Source organism: Gadus macrocephalus, chromosome 2, assembly GCF_031168955.1.
Source record: "Gadus macrocephalus chromosome 2, ASM3116895v1".
NCBI lineage: Eukaryota > Metazoa > Chordata > Actinopteri > Gadiformes > Gadidae > Gadus > Gadus macrocephalus.
This window is the reverse complement of record NC_082383.1, coordinates 4742740-4760146: the sequence shown is the minus strand read 5'-3', so window position 1 is coordinate 4760146 and position 17407 is coordinate 4742740. Positions and strand designations below refer to the sequence as shown.

Here is a 17407-nt window from a genome sequence, read left to right as displayed (position 1 = left end):
GAATAACTTATTTTTAGGACACTAAGGACAGCAAAATATTTGATTTAATAGAGCATGAAAATGGGAGGATACAGGCAGCAAAGTTACCAAGCATACATTCATTAGACAATCAGTGTACATTATTCTTCATAGGGAAACATTCACATCGTGGACAGTTAATAAAAATGAAACAAAGATGAGGGGCACTGACCATCATGGGTTTAGAATTGAGTTTTGGAATGACCATGGCGGGAGAGACAAAGTTAAATCAAAATACACCAAGGGGGAATTTGTCATGTCGGTAAGACATTTAAAGGAATCATTACAACAAAGAAGTCAGTCGATTGACTTCAGTATCAGACTTCGTGGCTACAGTGGCAACGCAAATGCAAACTATCCAAGAATGTATGGAAATTCCTTTTCAAGTGACTTATGTGAAGTGTTAAAATATTTTGTAGATACTTACGATTGATATTTCCACATCAACCAGAAAAAGCTAGGAATGTGCGTCTATATTCACATGGTAATCTTTAAAATAACATCCTTTCACATTTAGCTTTTTATTACCAAATGTGAACTATCAATAATATTACGTTTTCATTGCAAAAGGCTCTGGATGCATAGCACTATTAAACGTAAAAAAACTAAAAACAACTTTAGTGCAAGAGCTGACCCAGAACATCGTTTTAAATATAAAACGAATCAAACAAAATTGCCCATGTAATCTCTAACATGTGCAGTTTTAAACTCTAAGAATACCAACTGGAATGTTAAAGCGACTTGACTAGATGACTAAACAGGCTTAGGGGAGAGGAGGAGCTCAGTAAACGCCGATGTTTTGTGGAAGGAGCTGGTGGGTCATGGGTTTCCTCTGAAGTCCCAAGAGGATCCCAGCAGCCGCCAGGGTTGCTACCTGTAGAAGGCGAACCAAAGGAGAGGGAGAAGGAGGAGTGGGGGTCAGGGAGACCGTAGGATAGGAGGTGAAGAACGCTACCCCTTGCCTAACAAAAGGGCTGAGAAAGTGAGAATGAGCAGAGTTAGGCCTCAGCCAGCAGTTCGGGTTCCATGGAGGTTAGGACGACACCGTCACCAGGGTAGAGGTAAGGGTAGAGGTGGGAGCCAGAGATGGAGACCACAGTCTGAGTGAGCTGGGTGTAGCGAGGGGAAGCGGCCATCCTCAGAATTTTGTAAAGAGCCAGACTGCAAAGCAGACAAAGCAACTGAAGGTGGAGGAGGGGTGAGGAGGAGTGGGGGATGGAGGAGGTGGAGTCGGAGGTGTGGAGGTGGTGTGAGGAAGATGTGCGTATTAGGTAGTTGAGAAGGAGAGAGTGGAGAGAGGAATAAGGCGGTGGGAGGAGAGCAGACACGAAAAGAAATCCCGGTGTAATTACATGTCTCAAAAAAAAAACACCCATGAAAAGTTGGTATGCTACATTGAAAGTTGCTCTTTAACAGACAGGGTGTTCTTACCATCAGCACAGCGTTGCCGTAGAAGATGCCCATGGCCAGAGGAGGTCCTTTGCCCATGACGTCCAACAGAACAGTAGGACAGGGCTGGAAGGAGAAGGCATTAAGCAGTCTGTCTAAAGGTGCTATAGGTAAGATTTAATATATATAATTTGGGTGTTATGCATTAGGTATACAATAGCATTTCGTCAGCTGTGAAATGCTCCATGAGTTATCTGTTGTGGTTGACTGCACCTGCCTCTGTATGAGACTATTCTGTTTTAGACCGCTTCCTGCTCAGTTTCTTGGGGGTTATTTTTTTTTTTTTTCAATCTTGCTATCTTTGTTCTTTCTTTGCAACTCTGGAATCTTGCAGCACCTTCTAAAACAAATCAAATGTGGGTGTGCATGTGGAAAAAAACTGTAGGTTTGCAACCAAATCAAAGTACTGCATTTTGCTTTGATTCAAAGGAACGATTACGCCGGAAATGAAGTGGTAGACTCAAGTGCTAGTGTAATGTTACTATTTTAGTTTCAATACTGTTAGTGTGTTACAGACATTAAGTATTAGCCCTTAGTGTATTGCATACATTTAATTTTGGACTGAAGCACTATATAAAGTAAATGAACCCTATATCTTTATTCAGTTAAATTGTCCTTTTTTGTTTCCTACTTCCCGACGAAAAATTTGGCGCACCAGGAAGAACCATCCGTTGCCAACCATTATATCAAACAAAAAACATGACTTTTTCTTTTGGTGTAGTACAGACATGAAGTGGTAGCCTGAGATGTTAGTGTAATAACACTAGTGTTGGTCTAAAGGCAATAGTGTAATGTCACTAGTGTTAGTGTGATGGCAGTGGTGTAAAGTCAGCAGTGTTTGTCTACTTACAGACATGAAGCGGTCCAGGAACCCTGATGGCTCAGGGCAGGTGTGGGAGATGGGGTCCACGCCCACCACTCCCAAGGCTCCACAGCAGTCCATCTGCACAAACAGGGAGAACCATCAGAATACAAAACAGTCACTAAACCTAGTGCTAACCCTGGTACCTTCCCTAGTACAACCCTCTTACAACTCTAGTACAACCCTATAACTTACCTCCAACCCTTATACAACATATACCGTATTTTCCGGACTATAAGTCGCGGTTTTTTTGTAGTTTGGCTTGCCCTGCGACTTATATTTCGAAGCGACTTGTATGCCAAAATTGTGCGTACATAATCTTCGGCCGCAAGATGGCACCGTCATTCATTAGGCCTACAACTGAACGCTGCAAGCCTACTGCACCACCGAATAAATTATATTCTCGTCGTCATCGTCCTCAATGTTCTCCGGTTCAACCAAAGCTACCCCAGCCTTAGCTGCAATGTTGTGCAACATAGCTGTCACACATATCACAGCGCATGACTTGGCCAGCGAAAACTGGAGCCCTCCGCGCTCAGGTTTAGGACCGCGGCGCATACGCGTCCGGTGGAATCCCGGTGTCACTGAATTCGGTATACTCTCAGAACTACGAGTGGGACCGACACACCTATATTGCTATTGCAATTTTATTCAGTCTCTCCAGACTAAACGTTCTTGTTTAAATGTTTAAAAATAAATGCGACTTATACACCGATGCGACGTACATATGTTTTTTTCCTCGTCATGGAGCATTTTTTGACTGATGCGACTAATACTCGGGAGCGACGTATAGTCCGGAAAATACGGTATATTATATATATATACTGTATATATACCCAAAACCAACAATAATAGGAAACCCAAAAACCCAACTTAGGGTTGGGGCTAGGGGTTCCAGTGGATTGCGTTTGAAGGTTTTGTTTTCCGTTCTAGGGTTGGAGTTAAGGGTAAAGGTACGGCCACACCAAACGCGTCACCTGCGTACCACGCGTATAAAATCGGCAATTTTTCCATAGGGAAGCATTGGTGTACGCGCGTATGAGGTGCGTACACGCGTATCATGCGTACCAAGCAACATTTTACTCGCTGTAGGGGCGTATGAGGCGCGTATATATACGCGCGTATATATACGCGCGCACATATACGCGCGTACATATACGCGCGTACATGTACGCGAGGAGTTCAAAAAATTGAACTTTTTACACTCATACGCGCCGCAATAGCCAATCAGCGTTGAGCTTGACCCGACGTCACTGGCAGAGAGTAGTGAGCTTGGACAGAAGCATACGGCCGACATCTTTCTTTATTCTGTGTGGAAATAGTAACATAGTTACGCCATTAAATGCTTTTATGGAAACATTTTTAGCGAGAAATGTGCATTTTACTTTCATAATGTTCGCTCGGTGAATGTGAAGGATGTTTGGTTTGATAGTTATGACGAAGAGGGAACGCTCCGTTCACTTGCATGGACAGAGTCTCTGGTTACTAAGCAACCTCAACGTCTTGGCGGACTATATATCTGCTGATCAACACTACGAATGCTGGAAACACACCAGACACACCATGTGAAGTTATTTAACCCGATTATTGTTATTTATATCCGAGATTATTTAATCTAACCCGATCTAAACTCTATCACCCAAACACGGCGACGTTTGGGTTTCCTACCTCGGACTCCAGAGCAGCCATGTCCATGGCAGCCACGGCTGGCAACTTTCTTTATTCTGAGTGGAAATAGTAACATAGTTACGCCATTAAATGCGTTTATGGAAACATTTCTAGCGAGAAATGTGCATTTTACTCTCATAATGTTCGCTCGGTGAATGTGAAGGATGTTTGGTTTGATAGTTATGACGAAGAGTGAACGCTCCGTTCACTTGCATGGACAGAGTCTCTGATTGCTAAGCAACCTCAACGTCTTGGCGGACTATTTCTCTGCTGATCAACACTACGAATGCTGGAAACACACCAGACACACCATGTGAAGTTATTTAACCCGATTATTGTTATTTATATCCGAGATTATTTAATCTAACCCGATCCAAGCTCTATCATCCATCCAAACACGGCGGCGTTTGGGTTTCCTTCCTCGGACTCCTTAATCCTCGGACTCCTTAAATGGTCAGATACGCGCGTATCTGACCATTTTTGACACAAAATGGTCAAGCAACATTTTCGCTGCGTTACGCACGTACATGGTACGCGAGGTACGCGCTTGGTGTGGGTGCGAACACACCAAGCGCGTACCTCGCGTACCATGTACGTGCGTAACGCAGTGAAAATGTTGCTTGACCATTTTGTGTCAAAAATGGTCAGATACGCGCGTATCTGACCATTTAAGGAGTCCGAGGATTAAGGAGTCCGAGGAAGGAAACCCAAACGCCGCCGTGTTTGGATGGATGATAGAGCTTGGATCGGGTTAGATTAAATAATCTCGGATATAAATAACAATAATCGGGTTAAATAACTTCACATGGTGTGTCTGGTGTGTTTCCAGCATTCGTAGTGTTGATCAGCAGAGAAATAGTCCGCCAAGACGTTGAGGTTGCTTAGCAATCAGAGACTCTGTCCATGCAAGTGAACGGAGCGTTCACTCTTCGTCATAACTATCAAACCAAACATCCTTCACATTCACCGAGCGAACATTATGAGAGTAAAATGCACATTTCTCGCTAGAAATGTTTCCATAAACGCATTTAATGGCGTAACTATGTTACTATTTCCACTCAGAATAAAGAAAGTTGCCAGCCGTGGCTGCCATGGACATGGCTGCTCTGGAGTCCGAGGTAGGAAACCCAAACGTCGCCGTGTTTGGGTGATAGAGTTTAGATCGGGTTAGATTAAATAATCTCGGATATAAATAACAATAATCGGGTTAAATAACTTCACATGGTGTGTCTGGTGTGTTTCCAGCATTCGTAGTGTTGATCAGCAGATATATAGTCCGCCAAGACGTTGAGGTTGCTTAGTAACCAGAGACTCTGTCCATGCAAGTGAACGGAGCGTTCCCTCTTCGTCATAACTATCAAACCAAACATCCTTCACATTCACCGAGCGAACATTATGAAAGTAAAATGCACATTTCTCGCTAAAAATGTTTCCATAAAAGCATTTAATGGCGTAACTATGTTACTATTTCCACACAGAATAAAGAAAGATGTCGGCCGTATGCTTCTGTCCAAGCTCACTACTCTCTGCCAGTGACGTCGGGTCAAGCTCAACGCTGATTGGCTATTGCGGCGCGTATGAGTGTAAAAAGTTCAATTTTTTGAACTCCTCGCGTACATGTACGCGCGTATATGTGCGCGCGTACATGTACGCGCGTATATGTGCGCGCGTACATGTACGCGCGTACATGTGCGCGCGTACATGTGCGCGCGTACATGTGCGCGCGTACATGTGCGCGCGTACATGTACGCGCGTATATGTGCGCGCGTACATGTGCGCGCGTACATGTGCGCGCGTACATGTGCGCGCGTACATGTGCGCGCGTACATGTGCGCGCGTATATATACGCGCGTATATATACGCGCCTCATACGCCCCTACAGCGAGTAAAATGTTGCTTGGTACGCATGATACGCGTGTACGCACCTCATACGCGCGTACACCAATGCTTCCCTATGGAAAAATTGCCGATTTTATACGCGTGGTACGCAGGTGACGCGTTTGGTGTGGCCGTACCTTAAGGGTATGGGTCGGGTTTAAGGGTTTGGTTTTGAGTTCTAGGATTAGGGGTTCTTATTGGAGGGGTTTGAAGGTTTGGTTCTCAATTCTTGACTTGGGGGTTCTTGTTGGAAAATGCAATTATATTATGTAATATAATTGGGGGTATGAATGTAGCAGTATTACATTATTAGTATGTGTATTAATGTAGTAGTATTGTAGTATAATGGTGAGTATTATGGGTTATTATTACGTACCGTGTAGTGAATCACTCTGAGGGTCCCTCCCACCACGGGGTCTCCGGCGGTGATGTAGATCGCGTACAGGAATACGTAGAACTCAACCAGACGGTGGTCCACCTGCAGAACAACCTCCGTCAGACCACCTTCCCATCCCTCCGTCAGACCACCTTCCCATCCCTCCGTCAGACCACCTTCCCATCCCTCCATCAGACCACCTTCCCATCCCTCCGTCAGACCACCTTCCCATCCCTCCGTCAGACCACCTTCCCATCCCTCCGTCAGACCACCTTCCCATCCCTCCGTCAGACCACCTTCCCATCCCTCCGTCAGACCACCTTCCCATCCCTCCGTCAGACCACCTTCCCATCCCTCCGTCAGACCACCTTCCCATCCCTCCGTCAGACCACCTTCCCATCCCTCCGTCAGACCACCTTCCCATCCCTCCATCAGACCACCTTCCCATCCCTCCATCAGACCACCTTCCCATCCCTCCGTCAGACCACCTTCCCATCCCTCCGTCAGACCACCTTCCCATCCCTCCGTCAGACCACCTTCCCATCCCTCCGTCAGACCACCTTCCCATCCCTGCTCCATGTCACTTCAAACGTGCTTCATGTCCAAAGAGTAGCACGGCATATCACAAGACTAGGACATGGTAGTATAGCATCACCAACCCAGCAGGTTCCAGGAACCACACCTTTAATAATGAGCATTGTAGAGCTGACTAATGTTAACATTGTTATTATCTCCCGTCACACTGAACACACACTCAACAACGCATGCACACAATCATACCTTTTCTCGTTGGACGTAGAGGGCTAGCTGGGCTGCCATCAGGACGACCAGCAGAACACAGAACTGTGAGGAAGAGGGAGGAAGATGAGCTACAGTATGGGGCAAGCTTGTTCTGTCTCTGTACGCTCACACACAGACACACACAGGTCCTGTAGTCTTGTTCTAGGAGCTAGGGGGGGGGGGGGGGGGGAGGGGTTGCTTGCTGATGGTTCCCAGGTGATGCAGATCGCTAGGGGAGGTGTGCCAGGGGAGGGTTGCTAGGCAACGGTTGCTAGGCGATGATTGCTAGGTGAGTGATTGATCATGGTTGAGGTTTGTAATGGGATGGTCCCTAGGTAAGGTTTGCCAAATGAGGGGTTGCTAGGTGATGGTAGCTAGGTGACGGTTTCAATGGGAGGCTGGTTGCAAGACAATGGCTTCTAGGTAATGGTGGCTAGGCCAAGGTGGCTAGGTTATGAACACTAGGTGAGGCAGGCATGTGGTAAATCTCACCGTTGCCAGATAGGAGGTCATGTTTCCGCAGCCGCCAATGTCCCCGGTGATCGCAGTGATTAGCATCACCATGCCAACCGCTATCAGCACATAATCCCCTGAGAAAGAGAGAGAGATTTTCACAAATCCTTAATTGTATATGTTGCACATTAAAATACCAGAGCAGTGCTGTAAATACAGATACTCACCAGACCCGGAAGACGCGTCTGGGTAGCGAGCTCTCAGCCACACACCGACCCCCAGAAAGGCTAGACTCACCACCTGTCGGTCAATCAAACAATCACATTTTATTTGTATAGCACTTTTCATGCAAGCAAATGTAACACGAAGTGCTTAATGCAATCCCCCACTCCCCCCCTCCCACGACACACCCAGAGATATTCACACATGTAAAAACAATCCCCCCTCCCCCTCCCACCCAAATTGATGACTTTAGTAGCCAATGACATTCACTATACCAACCAGACAACCCAGGTCCTTGGCCCCTTGTTAAATCTGAACAATCCAGGCCACAGTTATTGAACGTGCATTTTCTGAGGAAAATGGGTGTAGTTGCATGAGCCAACTTGTTGCTTGCGCAATTACCTGCTTGCATGCTGACCAGGGGCGGATCTACTGGGGTGGCATGGGGTGGCAACTGCCACCCTAAAAAAAGCCTTGCCACCCCAGTTGGCAGCGCAATTTTTTTTTTTTTTTACAAAAAAGACATTTACAAAAGCGAGTTTCAAAAGTACGACTGCAAGTGAATGCAACCAGGAAATATTGCCCCATCCCGCCTGCCCCCCCCCCCCCCCCCCCCTCCCCGAGACTCCCGCCGGCACTGATCTTGAATACAAGGAAGGCGCGAGAGTCCTCCAAACGAACGAAGCAAGTGGCGCGGCAGAGAGACTACATTCTTGAGGTAATACAGATCAACCGTCTATCTATAAAGAAATTATAATAATTAGAAAAGAGCAGGGCTGTGTATTACAGAAACATCATAGTTAAAGACTTAAGTTAAGATTGGAATGCCTTATAGCTGCATAGCAGGCGCGTGCCGTATGGGCAGGTGGGGCGGCAAAAGCAACTCCCAAAAAAATAGTTCCTCAGTAAATCATTGCTCCAAGTTTATTTTTAATAATGTGATTGTCACATTAACTATCTATAGTTTCTGTAGGCTTTCCGACTATTTTTGTTTTGTTGATATCAAATTGATGGTGGCGATTCTAGTTGAGTTTAACGTGTCATGCAATGTGGGGCGGCGGAGCTCAACGACCGCGTCCCTCTGTAGGTTTCTCGCATAACCCTGCATGCTGCAATAAGAATTGCAATCCGCGCTAAAGACGCGCTAACAAACACAAACCCTTCTACACTCAGCTGGTTTTCCTGACCGTTAACTTCATGTGCCTCCTTTTGTATCAACAGTCATTCGATTTGATTATATTAAACTTTATTGTCATTGAACCAAGTAACAGGTACTTGGACAGCAAAATGCAAGTCATCTTCTGTAAATTATTTACAAATGGCCATCTCTAATCTACTTGATTGCACACCTGTCTGAACTTTTATAAACCAATATAAGTCATCAATAATTAATAATAAAACAAGCTTCACATCAAGAGCAAAAAAAATAATAAGGTAAACCCAAAAGGTCTTAAATACTTAGAAATTAAAGATATAAAAAAAGAAAGAGAGGGAAATCTTTGATAGCACTTCCCCTGAATCCCCATTTGGCTCTTCCAAGCATGCAGGTAATACACTCTACTTTGGGAGTTATTCTATGTCACCGCACTTTGAGGGTGGCATTGTATGTAAATTATTGGAATCTGTGAATAAAGTGATATTTGCACTCAAGTTGGACTGATGATTGACATCTGATAGGAATATCTCATGGACCAATGCCAACTTATTGTTAACTAAAGTACATATTGCAGCTCTCTTTGCATATATTTTTTAGCCCCATGCCCCTGCTGGTGTAATAGTGCAGGTGTTTGTTGTAAGGCAGGTTGATTTTGTAATTATTCAGTAATAATTTATTTAATTTTGTCTGAAACCTTTTATGTTTAAATGTAAGGCTTTACTCATCCCACAATAAATTAAATATTATGTTATTGAGTCAAAATATCTAAATGTGGGGGCTATCCAAGTAAATATTGATTGATATGGCTTTAATTAAATCGGCATACTGTATATACTTCTGCCAGAGGGTGCCACCCCTCAAAATCTCCTGTCCCCCTCTTGCCACCCCATGAATATTTTTCTAGATCCGCCCCTGATGCTGACATGCTATTGTTGGCAAGGCCAATAATCAAGCGGTTTCGTTTCCCCTCGGTTGGCTTCTACTTTCAAGCAGGCTTATGATTTATTGAATGATTACCAGAGACAGAACAAACAATCTTGTAGACAGACCATATACTACCCGGTTAGAAGGTCCGTCTGGATGGACTTCGTAGGCTTGTTTTTTGCAACCACACTAAACGTCACATATAGTATTCAGTGTCTTATTAATGTGTTAAGCAAGCCATGTGGTAGCCTACTGTAACAGTGTGGCTTGCTTAAAACCATGATTGCATGTTGATGATGATGTGCATCATTGAAGTATCCTTACCTTTAATATGTAGCCTACTCATACTTACAGTGTACAAAATGTTGAAGATCAGAATGACGTATTTACACAGTATGCCACATACAGCCATCATGATGAATCCCTGCGGAACGATAGAAAACAGTTATACATTTGACACCTTAGAGGTATTTTCCTATAGCCAAAACCTGTATTTTACATAACATACCTGCTGATGATTCCTTGTTAATACGAGTCCCAAAACAAAACTAGGTGTCTGCGTTTATAGCTAAGCCGCAATTCCCTCCCACTTATCAAATGTAAGTATTTCATTGGCTGAAATGTCAGACGGGAGGGTGAGGGCGCTGGAGGACCAAGGGATGGGTTGTTTCCGCAGAAATTAAACTTATTCAGGTGAAGTAGGAAGTAAAGCAATTGCGTCCTTGACGGTTTTATTTGAGAAACGAATATGAAATAACTATGCCTCGTGTGTACAGGTGTCTTCAGTTATCAAAACCGGGGACATGTAGTTTGTCAGTCCATACATCAACAAAATATGAAGAAAATATTATTTCTGAAATGACCAAAAAGGACCCATTTATGCTTTGAAAAATTCGTAGGTGTTAATAATTCATTCTTAATTATTCTGAACACCTACTGTAGTATAATATTGTGAAGTAGGCCTTCATTCCAAATGGGCATGTGTTTGCCAAAAATCTGCCAAAGTAGGCCTATATACTGGAATAGGGAGTCGTTATAGAGTATATTGTATTGATAAAGCCTATTGTTTAAGATCAGCCATGCCTGCTTATGGTATAGGGCAGTGGTTCCCAACCTTTGACTTTAGGTGCAATGTCAATTGTTGATAAGAACTGGAGTCCCCTCCCCCATAGCAGGGGGACAGGAAGGAACAGGTAGAGCACGTGGTGTGGCAAGAGGAAGACCGGTGGTTAGGGGAAGAGGGACGGCATCAGTAGGCGGTACATCAGGAGTGAGCAGGATTCATGACCAATACCCAAAATGGCCAACACACTGGGTTGGCATCAACCTATAACTACTGTATGCAACATAACTCCTGTTATCTTCTTTAGAAATATCTTCCCTTTATAGAATGATAGTCATAATTACTCATTGTTCATTACATTCATTACATTTTATAATTTATTCCTGTTATAATGTATATTATATGGTTATATATACTGCCTTCTTTATATGGCATTGCATATTCATACCGAAGAAAAGTTGTAATACATGGTACAAGACATTTATTTATATCTATAGAAAGAAAATCGTTTTTAAGGGTTGCTTTGCGATGAATGTATTTACATTGAATGCATAAACTGATAGCCTACTGAAAAAATATGTAAGTGCAGCTTGTTCAGTTGACTGTTGATTTTGGAGGAACGAGGTTGTAGTTTACGTTCAGTTCTCGTAATGTAGAGCTGGCTCCTGTGAGGTCAAAACATTGCATTCAGATAAGTACGAAAAACCATTATTTACCATCTCGGAAAAATGTAGACCATGGCCATACCATATTCAATTAGACAGAACATTATAATTTTAAAGTTCTGCTATTACAGTCTGCTGATAGATATATAGTCCTCCTCAAAACTAATATAGTACCATTGTATTGGATGCTTAAGGACTACAGTCAGCTTCATTTAAAACAACCAACTCGTTGGCCTTTAAATTAGGCCTACGTCACCTTTCATGTAGGACTGTGATTCTATTTCCGACATGGAAAGGTATTCAATTCCAGGCTTGGTGGATATGTGATTTTGTAATAATTCAGTATTCCTTACCTATCTGATGGCGCATCACTGGATGGTGCTATGGTGGCGGCGGCTGCCAGGTATAAACTTGAATAGGCTTTCGAGGTCTCTTGCTAAAAGTGGACGTGGATAGTCCCCCTGTTTGGTAATTACAATGCAAAGTTAAAAAAAAATATTATTTAGCATGTGCCACGAACGGATTGACACACAAAATGAAGGGGACTCGTACGAAACATGAAACAGTTCATAACATGCCTCAGTGAAATCACATGCCTTGTGTCTCACTATTTCCTTACACCAAACACAAACACTGAAAGACATGGTTTATGAACGCTGTAGAAAGCGCACTCAATCCGAAATAGGCTTTTGTAAGTAGCCTTTTATAACTATTTGTAAAGATAGAATACGTAGACAAATGGAACGGATATATTTTATTAAGTTACCACGTTTGCGTCTGGATACATATGACTGAAATCCGCAGGGATCATAAAAAGCACAAAACGCGTGTTTATTAACTTATGTATCGATCACAGTGATTGATAGCATATATGGTTTAAGGTTAACATTTTGTAAGACATATATAGCATTCAAATTATCACAGCAACAAAGCGAATTCCTTTTGTAGTTACAAAGGGACTTTATATCCCGTTATACTTTGGCAATAGTGAAACTGTCGAAACTCAAATTGGGTCATTGGTTATGTCTGTGTTCGTCAGTCAGGGTGTCGCTGAAATGTACAAAAACATTACTCGTCGGAATGAGGAGGTCGGGTCTCTAAAGGAAGACCAAGACGGAGCAGCAACAGTATCTACAGCTTGTCAGCAATGTGTCAAGTCTGAAAACTCTGAACAACGGAAAGAAGATGTAAACCAAGAACATGCATCTGTGACTCCCCTGACCCCTCCAATCCTGCCTCCAGTCTACCCCTACTTTCACTATCCACCCCATCAACCCATGTACCCCTTTTTTGGCCATCTACCCTTTCAACCAACCTGGAGAACCAAGCAGCACGTACCCAGCTCCACATCAACACCACCACCACGGACCTCCACCATGACGACGACACCAGCCACATCCCCCAACCCAACAGAAACTCCCTCCCCAGACTTTCTCGGGTATCCCCTCCAGAACGTCTACTACCACCCTTACTATTTCTACCACAACCTCTACGGTGGACAGCAGCCCTCGGACCCTTCGTCTCCGAATGGAGATCATCAAGGTTCACCTGAGGTGTCCCCTGAACAACCGTTCCAAACATCTGCTTCACCGACCGAGCTGGGTCAGCCCGGTGACCCGGACCCGGACCGCCACCAGTACTCTGATGCAGATGATCCCTCCTTTGAGGACATGCAACTTATTCCCCACGCTGAGGACCAACACGCCTCTTCCACCATCCTAGAATCGACTTCAGATGCAGACGACTTCCCTCCTTACCATTACTACCGGTATTACCAGCCCACTGAGCCTCTAGGTGGGGGTTCTTCTGGAAGGGAGACCTCTGTACCAGATGGCCAGGTTGACCTGGACTCGGCCGCCGAGGACTCGGCCGCCGAGGACACTGTGGGAATGGACCAGTACCAATCCATGTCTAACGGTGGCGCCTTAAGCCCAGATAACGCTGCACAGCGAGACTGGTTTAGTCCCTTCCAGCCTCTGGACATGAAGCCACAAGGGTGGCAAGGTAAGGGAACCCAGTGGTGATGATGGAGGGGGAGGCGAGACGCGGCACGGTAGCTTTAGGTGTATTATCTAAACAAAGAGTTATAAAAAAGATTTCCATTATTAACCCCGAACCGTTTAGGTATTGTATAGAGGCTGGGAACGGATCATTATGAGAGGACTTAAGACTGAGCATGTGCTAGCCTGGTATCGGCAGACACATTGCAAAGTGCCATTAGTCTGGAGCCTTTAGTTTCATTTTTGTTTTACAAGGGGCCTCGCCAACGGGAGCCGCCAAAAGGCCTCTGGATGCGTTTGGATAGTTCTACAACCAATTATGGCAACCAATATGTTGAAGCAACATTACGAGGTGCCGTCTTCTCAACAAAAGCTTTAAGTGCATTAGTTGGTTCTTTTATTGATAATATACTTCATAATGTCTGATGGCAGAATCAAAAGACCGTTCTTCATCAGCGGCAGCCATCTTTGTTAAATGCCACTCTCATTGCACCGTCATTGTATTTTTTTTTTCTTTTTTTTTTACCGTGCAGAAATCTTTTTGGGAGCCAGACCATTACCACCAGGGGGCAGAATCATTATTTTGTGTTCACCCGCTGAGGCTAGTAGTATTTTTATCAGACATCAATCTATTCAAATAATACGCCCCCATAAGCTGTGTGTGTGTGTGTGTGTGTGTGTGTGTGTGTGTGTGTGTGTGTGTGTGTGTGTGTGTGTGTGTGTGTGTGTGTGTGTGTGTGTGTGTGTGTGTGTGTGTGTGTGTGTGTGTGTGTCCTGAAGTTCTCCAGGGAGAGCACTTAAGTTGACCCTTATCTGTTCCGTGTGTCTGTCAGATTGTGCTGTAGGGCAGCACCTCGTCTTCAGAGTCCCCCACTGTGTGAAGGGACCCGAGGTGTTCTCTGACGGTGAGTCCTCAGACAGCGGCAAGGCATCATGCACTCCCCAGAGGCTGCCGTGGAACCCCCAACTCTACGCTGTGCCACTGCAGGGCTGCGGGGTGCGCACACAGGCAAGTGGTCTCCCCTACCCCATCTCCCTCTCCCTCCCTACCGTATCTCCCCCTCCACCCCTACCGCATCTCCATCTCCCTCTCCCTCCCTACCGTATCTCCATCTACCTCTCCCTCCCTACCGTATCTCCCTCTGTGCCCCTACCGTATCTCCCTCTGTACCCCTACCGTATCTCCCTCTGTGCCCCTACCGTATCTCCCTCTGTACCCCAACCGTATCTCCCTCTGTACCCCTACCGTATCTCCCTCTGTGCCCCTACCGTATCTCCCTCTGTGCCCCTACCGTATCTCCCTCTGTACCCCTACCGTATCTCCCTCTGTGGCCCTACCGTCATGTGAATGGAGCAGATCATTCAGAGTAGTTGGTGAACCCCCCCTCCCTTACTGTCCTGCTAGATTGAAGGTGAGGACACGGTCTACCAGCTGGAGCTCCAGGCCATCATCTCTCTTCCGGGAGACCAAGCCCCTCTGCAGGGCATCCCTGTGAGGTAACACCGCAAGGTCCAGACTCCGAAGTGACCCCCGAACCCAAATGGCTAACCTGTGCCGCGATATGGCCTGGATCGGTTGTCCGTAATGACTGTGTGTTTTTACATGTCGCCCCTTAGGTTTACGGTGGAATGTCGGTCCTCACCCGACGGGTCAGATTCAGTGACTCTGGAGGTCGTGAATCCGACCCTGGTCAGGCCTGTCCAGACCACAGAGCCCCCTCTGGTCATCCAAACAAAAATCGCCACAGGTTGTACCTTTTTAAAAAATAACTACTAATAGAATGATGAATTTTTATTAAACATATTTAAAAATGGACATTGTGAAGCATTAATACCAGGTGAATCATTATTTTTTTAATTTAGATGAGTTATGATGTTCTTCACTAAACCAAGATGAAATGTGGGAGTAGAAAAGCATAGTTGTAGCATGTAGTATCGCAATAGTATCAAAAAAGCTTCACGTTAAATGACACACTCTACTCCATCTGTCGAGAACAGAATGAGCTATATGATGCACAGAACTAGCCTTTGCGTTCTAGTTCTGTGTTAGTATCTCTGTTATCGTCTCACTGGAATGCTAATTCTTTCCAGTGCTAGTCCTGGTTGCTAGGTTTAGGTGGCTGGGGTTTGGTTTTTTAGAGCTGTCTCCCTAACTAGTGGCTGCTGTTGGTTTAATAGTTTGGGGTCCAAGGTTTGCAGTCCTAGCCTGAGGTTTTAGGGATGTATTCCTACATTTTTCCAAGGTGAAATATATCAATATCCCACCTCCTGGTTCCAGATGCCTCGTTCACGGAGTTCCTCCCGGAGCTCCACCGGCCCCTGAGCTCGCTCCAGGGCCGGCCCCTGCACCTGGAGGTCAGCGCCCTGGGAACGGGCTACAGGCTGCTGGTCCACTACTGCCTGGCCTACATCCAGACCCCCCACCCTGCCTGGATGCTCCTGTACCATGGGTGAGAAGGGGTCTCCAGTGGCCCTGAGCCTGACCAGTCCTCAGACCTTAACCCTCCATCTGACAGTTTCCTACATTTACAAAGCAGACGCTTTTATCTAAAGAGACTAGAGTGATCTCAAACAGGGAGTCGTCTTGCTCTATGATGCCTGCAAGTAGACGGTGGACATTAAGAATCGTTCAGCTGGGGGTCTAGCCCTCGCCATTCTTGTTGGGTTCTAGGTGTTGGAGCCAGACCCCTCTAGGCCTGAGCCAGCCGACCCCCTCCGCCCTGAGAATCACCGTCCCCCACTTCCTGGCCTCGCACCCCTCCTCCCAGCCACCCAGCCATGGACCTTCTGATACGAAGGACACTGAGGTCTCTCTCACTTTCCATAACACGTACAGTATATTGTCTGTCTGGGTGTCTCTCTCTCGCTCTCTCTCTCTCGAAGGAGAAATTTTGGCACGGGAAATAATCACATTTACACTGTCAAATATATACATTTAAAGTAAACGAATGTAATAGTTTTATGTTTTTAGTTTATTTCTGGTTTGAGATCGCAGAGTGCCACTTCTGACCTGAAATGTGTTGGTCCTGCAGGTGTTCTTCCTGTGCTACAGCCAGGTGTGTTCCGATGCTGCCAACTGCTCACTTCACTGTCGTGAGTTACGCATACACGAATCAGCTGGATATTTACATGTTGTCCTGACAGTATTTAGTGTCATTTAATTTTTTAACGCGTCCCGTTTACCTTTTTCTGGAACGGTAAATTTCAAATAAAATGGAAATGTCATATTATCAAACGACAACAAATTAATGTCGTCTTTGTAATTTAATCAGCTCTGTACTTTTCTTTAAAAGTATAGTCATGTTTTCATGTTTCAATGTCAACTTTATTCGTAGGAAACAGCGATATGTTGGCTTGGGAACAAGACAATGAACGCCGTTGACCCCATACTAGGGAGGTCCGGTCACTGCACCACACACACTGACCACTGACCCCAGACTAGGGAGGTCCGGTCACTGCCCCACACACACTGACCACTGACCCCAGACTAGGGAGGTCCGGTCACTTCACCACACACACTGACCCCAGACTAGGGAGGTCCGGTCCCTGCACCACACACACTGACCACTGCCCTCCTCTCTCCCCAGGACCAGCTCTACCGCAATAAGACACTTTCCAGTGTAATAACACCATGTAAAGATATGAAAGTGAATGATGGAAATAAAGACGGGACACTAGAGTATTGCGTGATGGCATTTTTTTTTTTTTTTTTTGTAAAATATTGAACCATTCACCTACTCAAAGAACCAATATTTTCTTTGAGTAGGTGAGTAGGTTGTTTGACTGTAAAACCCCATGGATAACTTTGTTCGTAAAGATGTTTTTGAATTCAACAGAACAGAAACAGTTTAAGAACAGAAACAGGATAAAGTTGGTTCTCATATGCTAAGAAA

General features: G+C 45.1%; 3 protein-coding genes and 1 long non-coding RNA gene across 5 annotated transcripts in view; 2 read left to right on the top strand and 2 right to left on the bottom strand.

The window, feature by feature from the left end:
* LOC132475731 (peripheral myelin protein 22-like) overlaps window positions 1–17407 on the bottom strand; it is a 353371-nt gene that overhangs the window by 22861 nt on the left and 313103 nt on the right. The gene's annotated exons all lie outside the window — the stretch shown is intronic.
* Window positions 27–10450, bottom strand: LOC132475710 (CD9 antigen-like). Of its 2 annotated transcripts, none has more exons than XM_060076982.1 (9): window positions 10295–10450; window positions 10139–10210; window positions 7712–7784; window positions 7524–7621; window positions 7032–7094; window positions 6252–6353; window positions 2318–2410; window positions 1450–1533; window positions 27–1199 (listed from the first exon to the last, which is right to left on the bottom strand). In XM_060076982.1, the coding sequence occupies exons 2-9, from the start codon at window positions 10199–10201 to the stop codon at window positions 1017–1019; spliced, it is 759 nt and encodes a 252-aa protein (XP_059932965.1). In that variant the 5' UTR covers window positions 10202–10210; window positions 10295–10450; the 3' UTR covers window positions 27–1016. The 2 variants fall into 2 exon arrangements, with proteins under 2 accessions (XP_059932965.1, XP_059932974.1); XM_060076991.1 differs by having other exon boundaries at window positions 27–892; window positions 10295–10446.
* On the top strand, window positions 8375–9356 carry LOC132475783 (uncharacterized). The gene is made up of 2 exons (XR_009529989.1): window positions 8375–8424; window positions 8478–9356. It is a non-coding gene; the product is annotated as an uncharacterized LOC132475783 (long non-coding RNA).
* Window positions 12586–17193, top strand: LOC132474119 (uncharacterized). The gene is made up of 8 exons (XM_060074587.1): window positions 12586–13518; window positions 14348–14523; window positions 14920–15011; window positions 15132–15262; window positions 15793–15964; window positions 16186–16321; window positions 16547–16607; window positions 17102–17193. Exons 1-8 carry the CDS (start codon window positions 12792–12794, stop codon window positions 17119–17121), a joined length of 1515 nt encoding a protein of 504 aa, XP_059930570.1. The 5' UTR covers window positions 12586–12791; the 3' UTR covers window positions 17122–17193.

Bases quoted from the DNA above. Each gene is read 5' to 3' on its own strand.
- LOC132475710 (XM_060076982.1), bottom strand. From the start codon at position 10,201: ATGATGGCTGTATGTGGCATACTGTGTAAATACGTCATTCTGATCTTC. The intron at 7,785-10,138 runs GTAAGTATGAGT...ATTGACCGACAG, and splicing joins TCTTCAACATTTTGTACACT to GTGGTGAGTCTAGCCTTTCT. The intron at 1,534-2,317 runs GTAAGTAGACAA...TTCTCCTTCCAG, and splicing joins TCCTGGACCGCTTCATGTCT to CCCTGTCCTACTGTTCTGTT.
- LOC132474119 (XM_060074587.1), top strand. From the start codon at position 12,792: ATGTACCCCTTTTTTGGCCATCTACCCTTTCAACCAACCTGGAGAACC. The intron at 15,012-15,131 runs GTAACACCGCAA...GTCGCCCCTTAG, and splicing joins CTGCAGGGCATCCCTGTGAG to GTTTACGGTGGAATGTCGGT. The intron at 16,608-17,101 runs GTGAGTTACGCA...CTCTCTCCCCAG, and splicing joins CAACTGCTCACTTCACTGTC to GACCAGCTCTACCGCAATAA.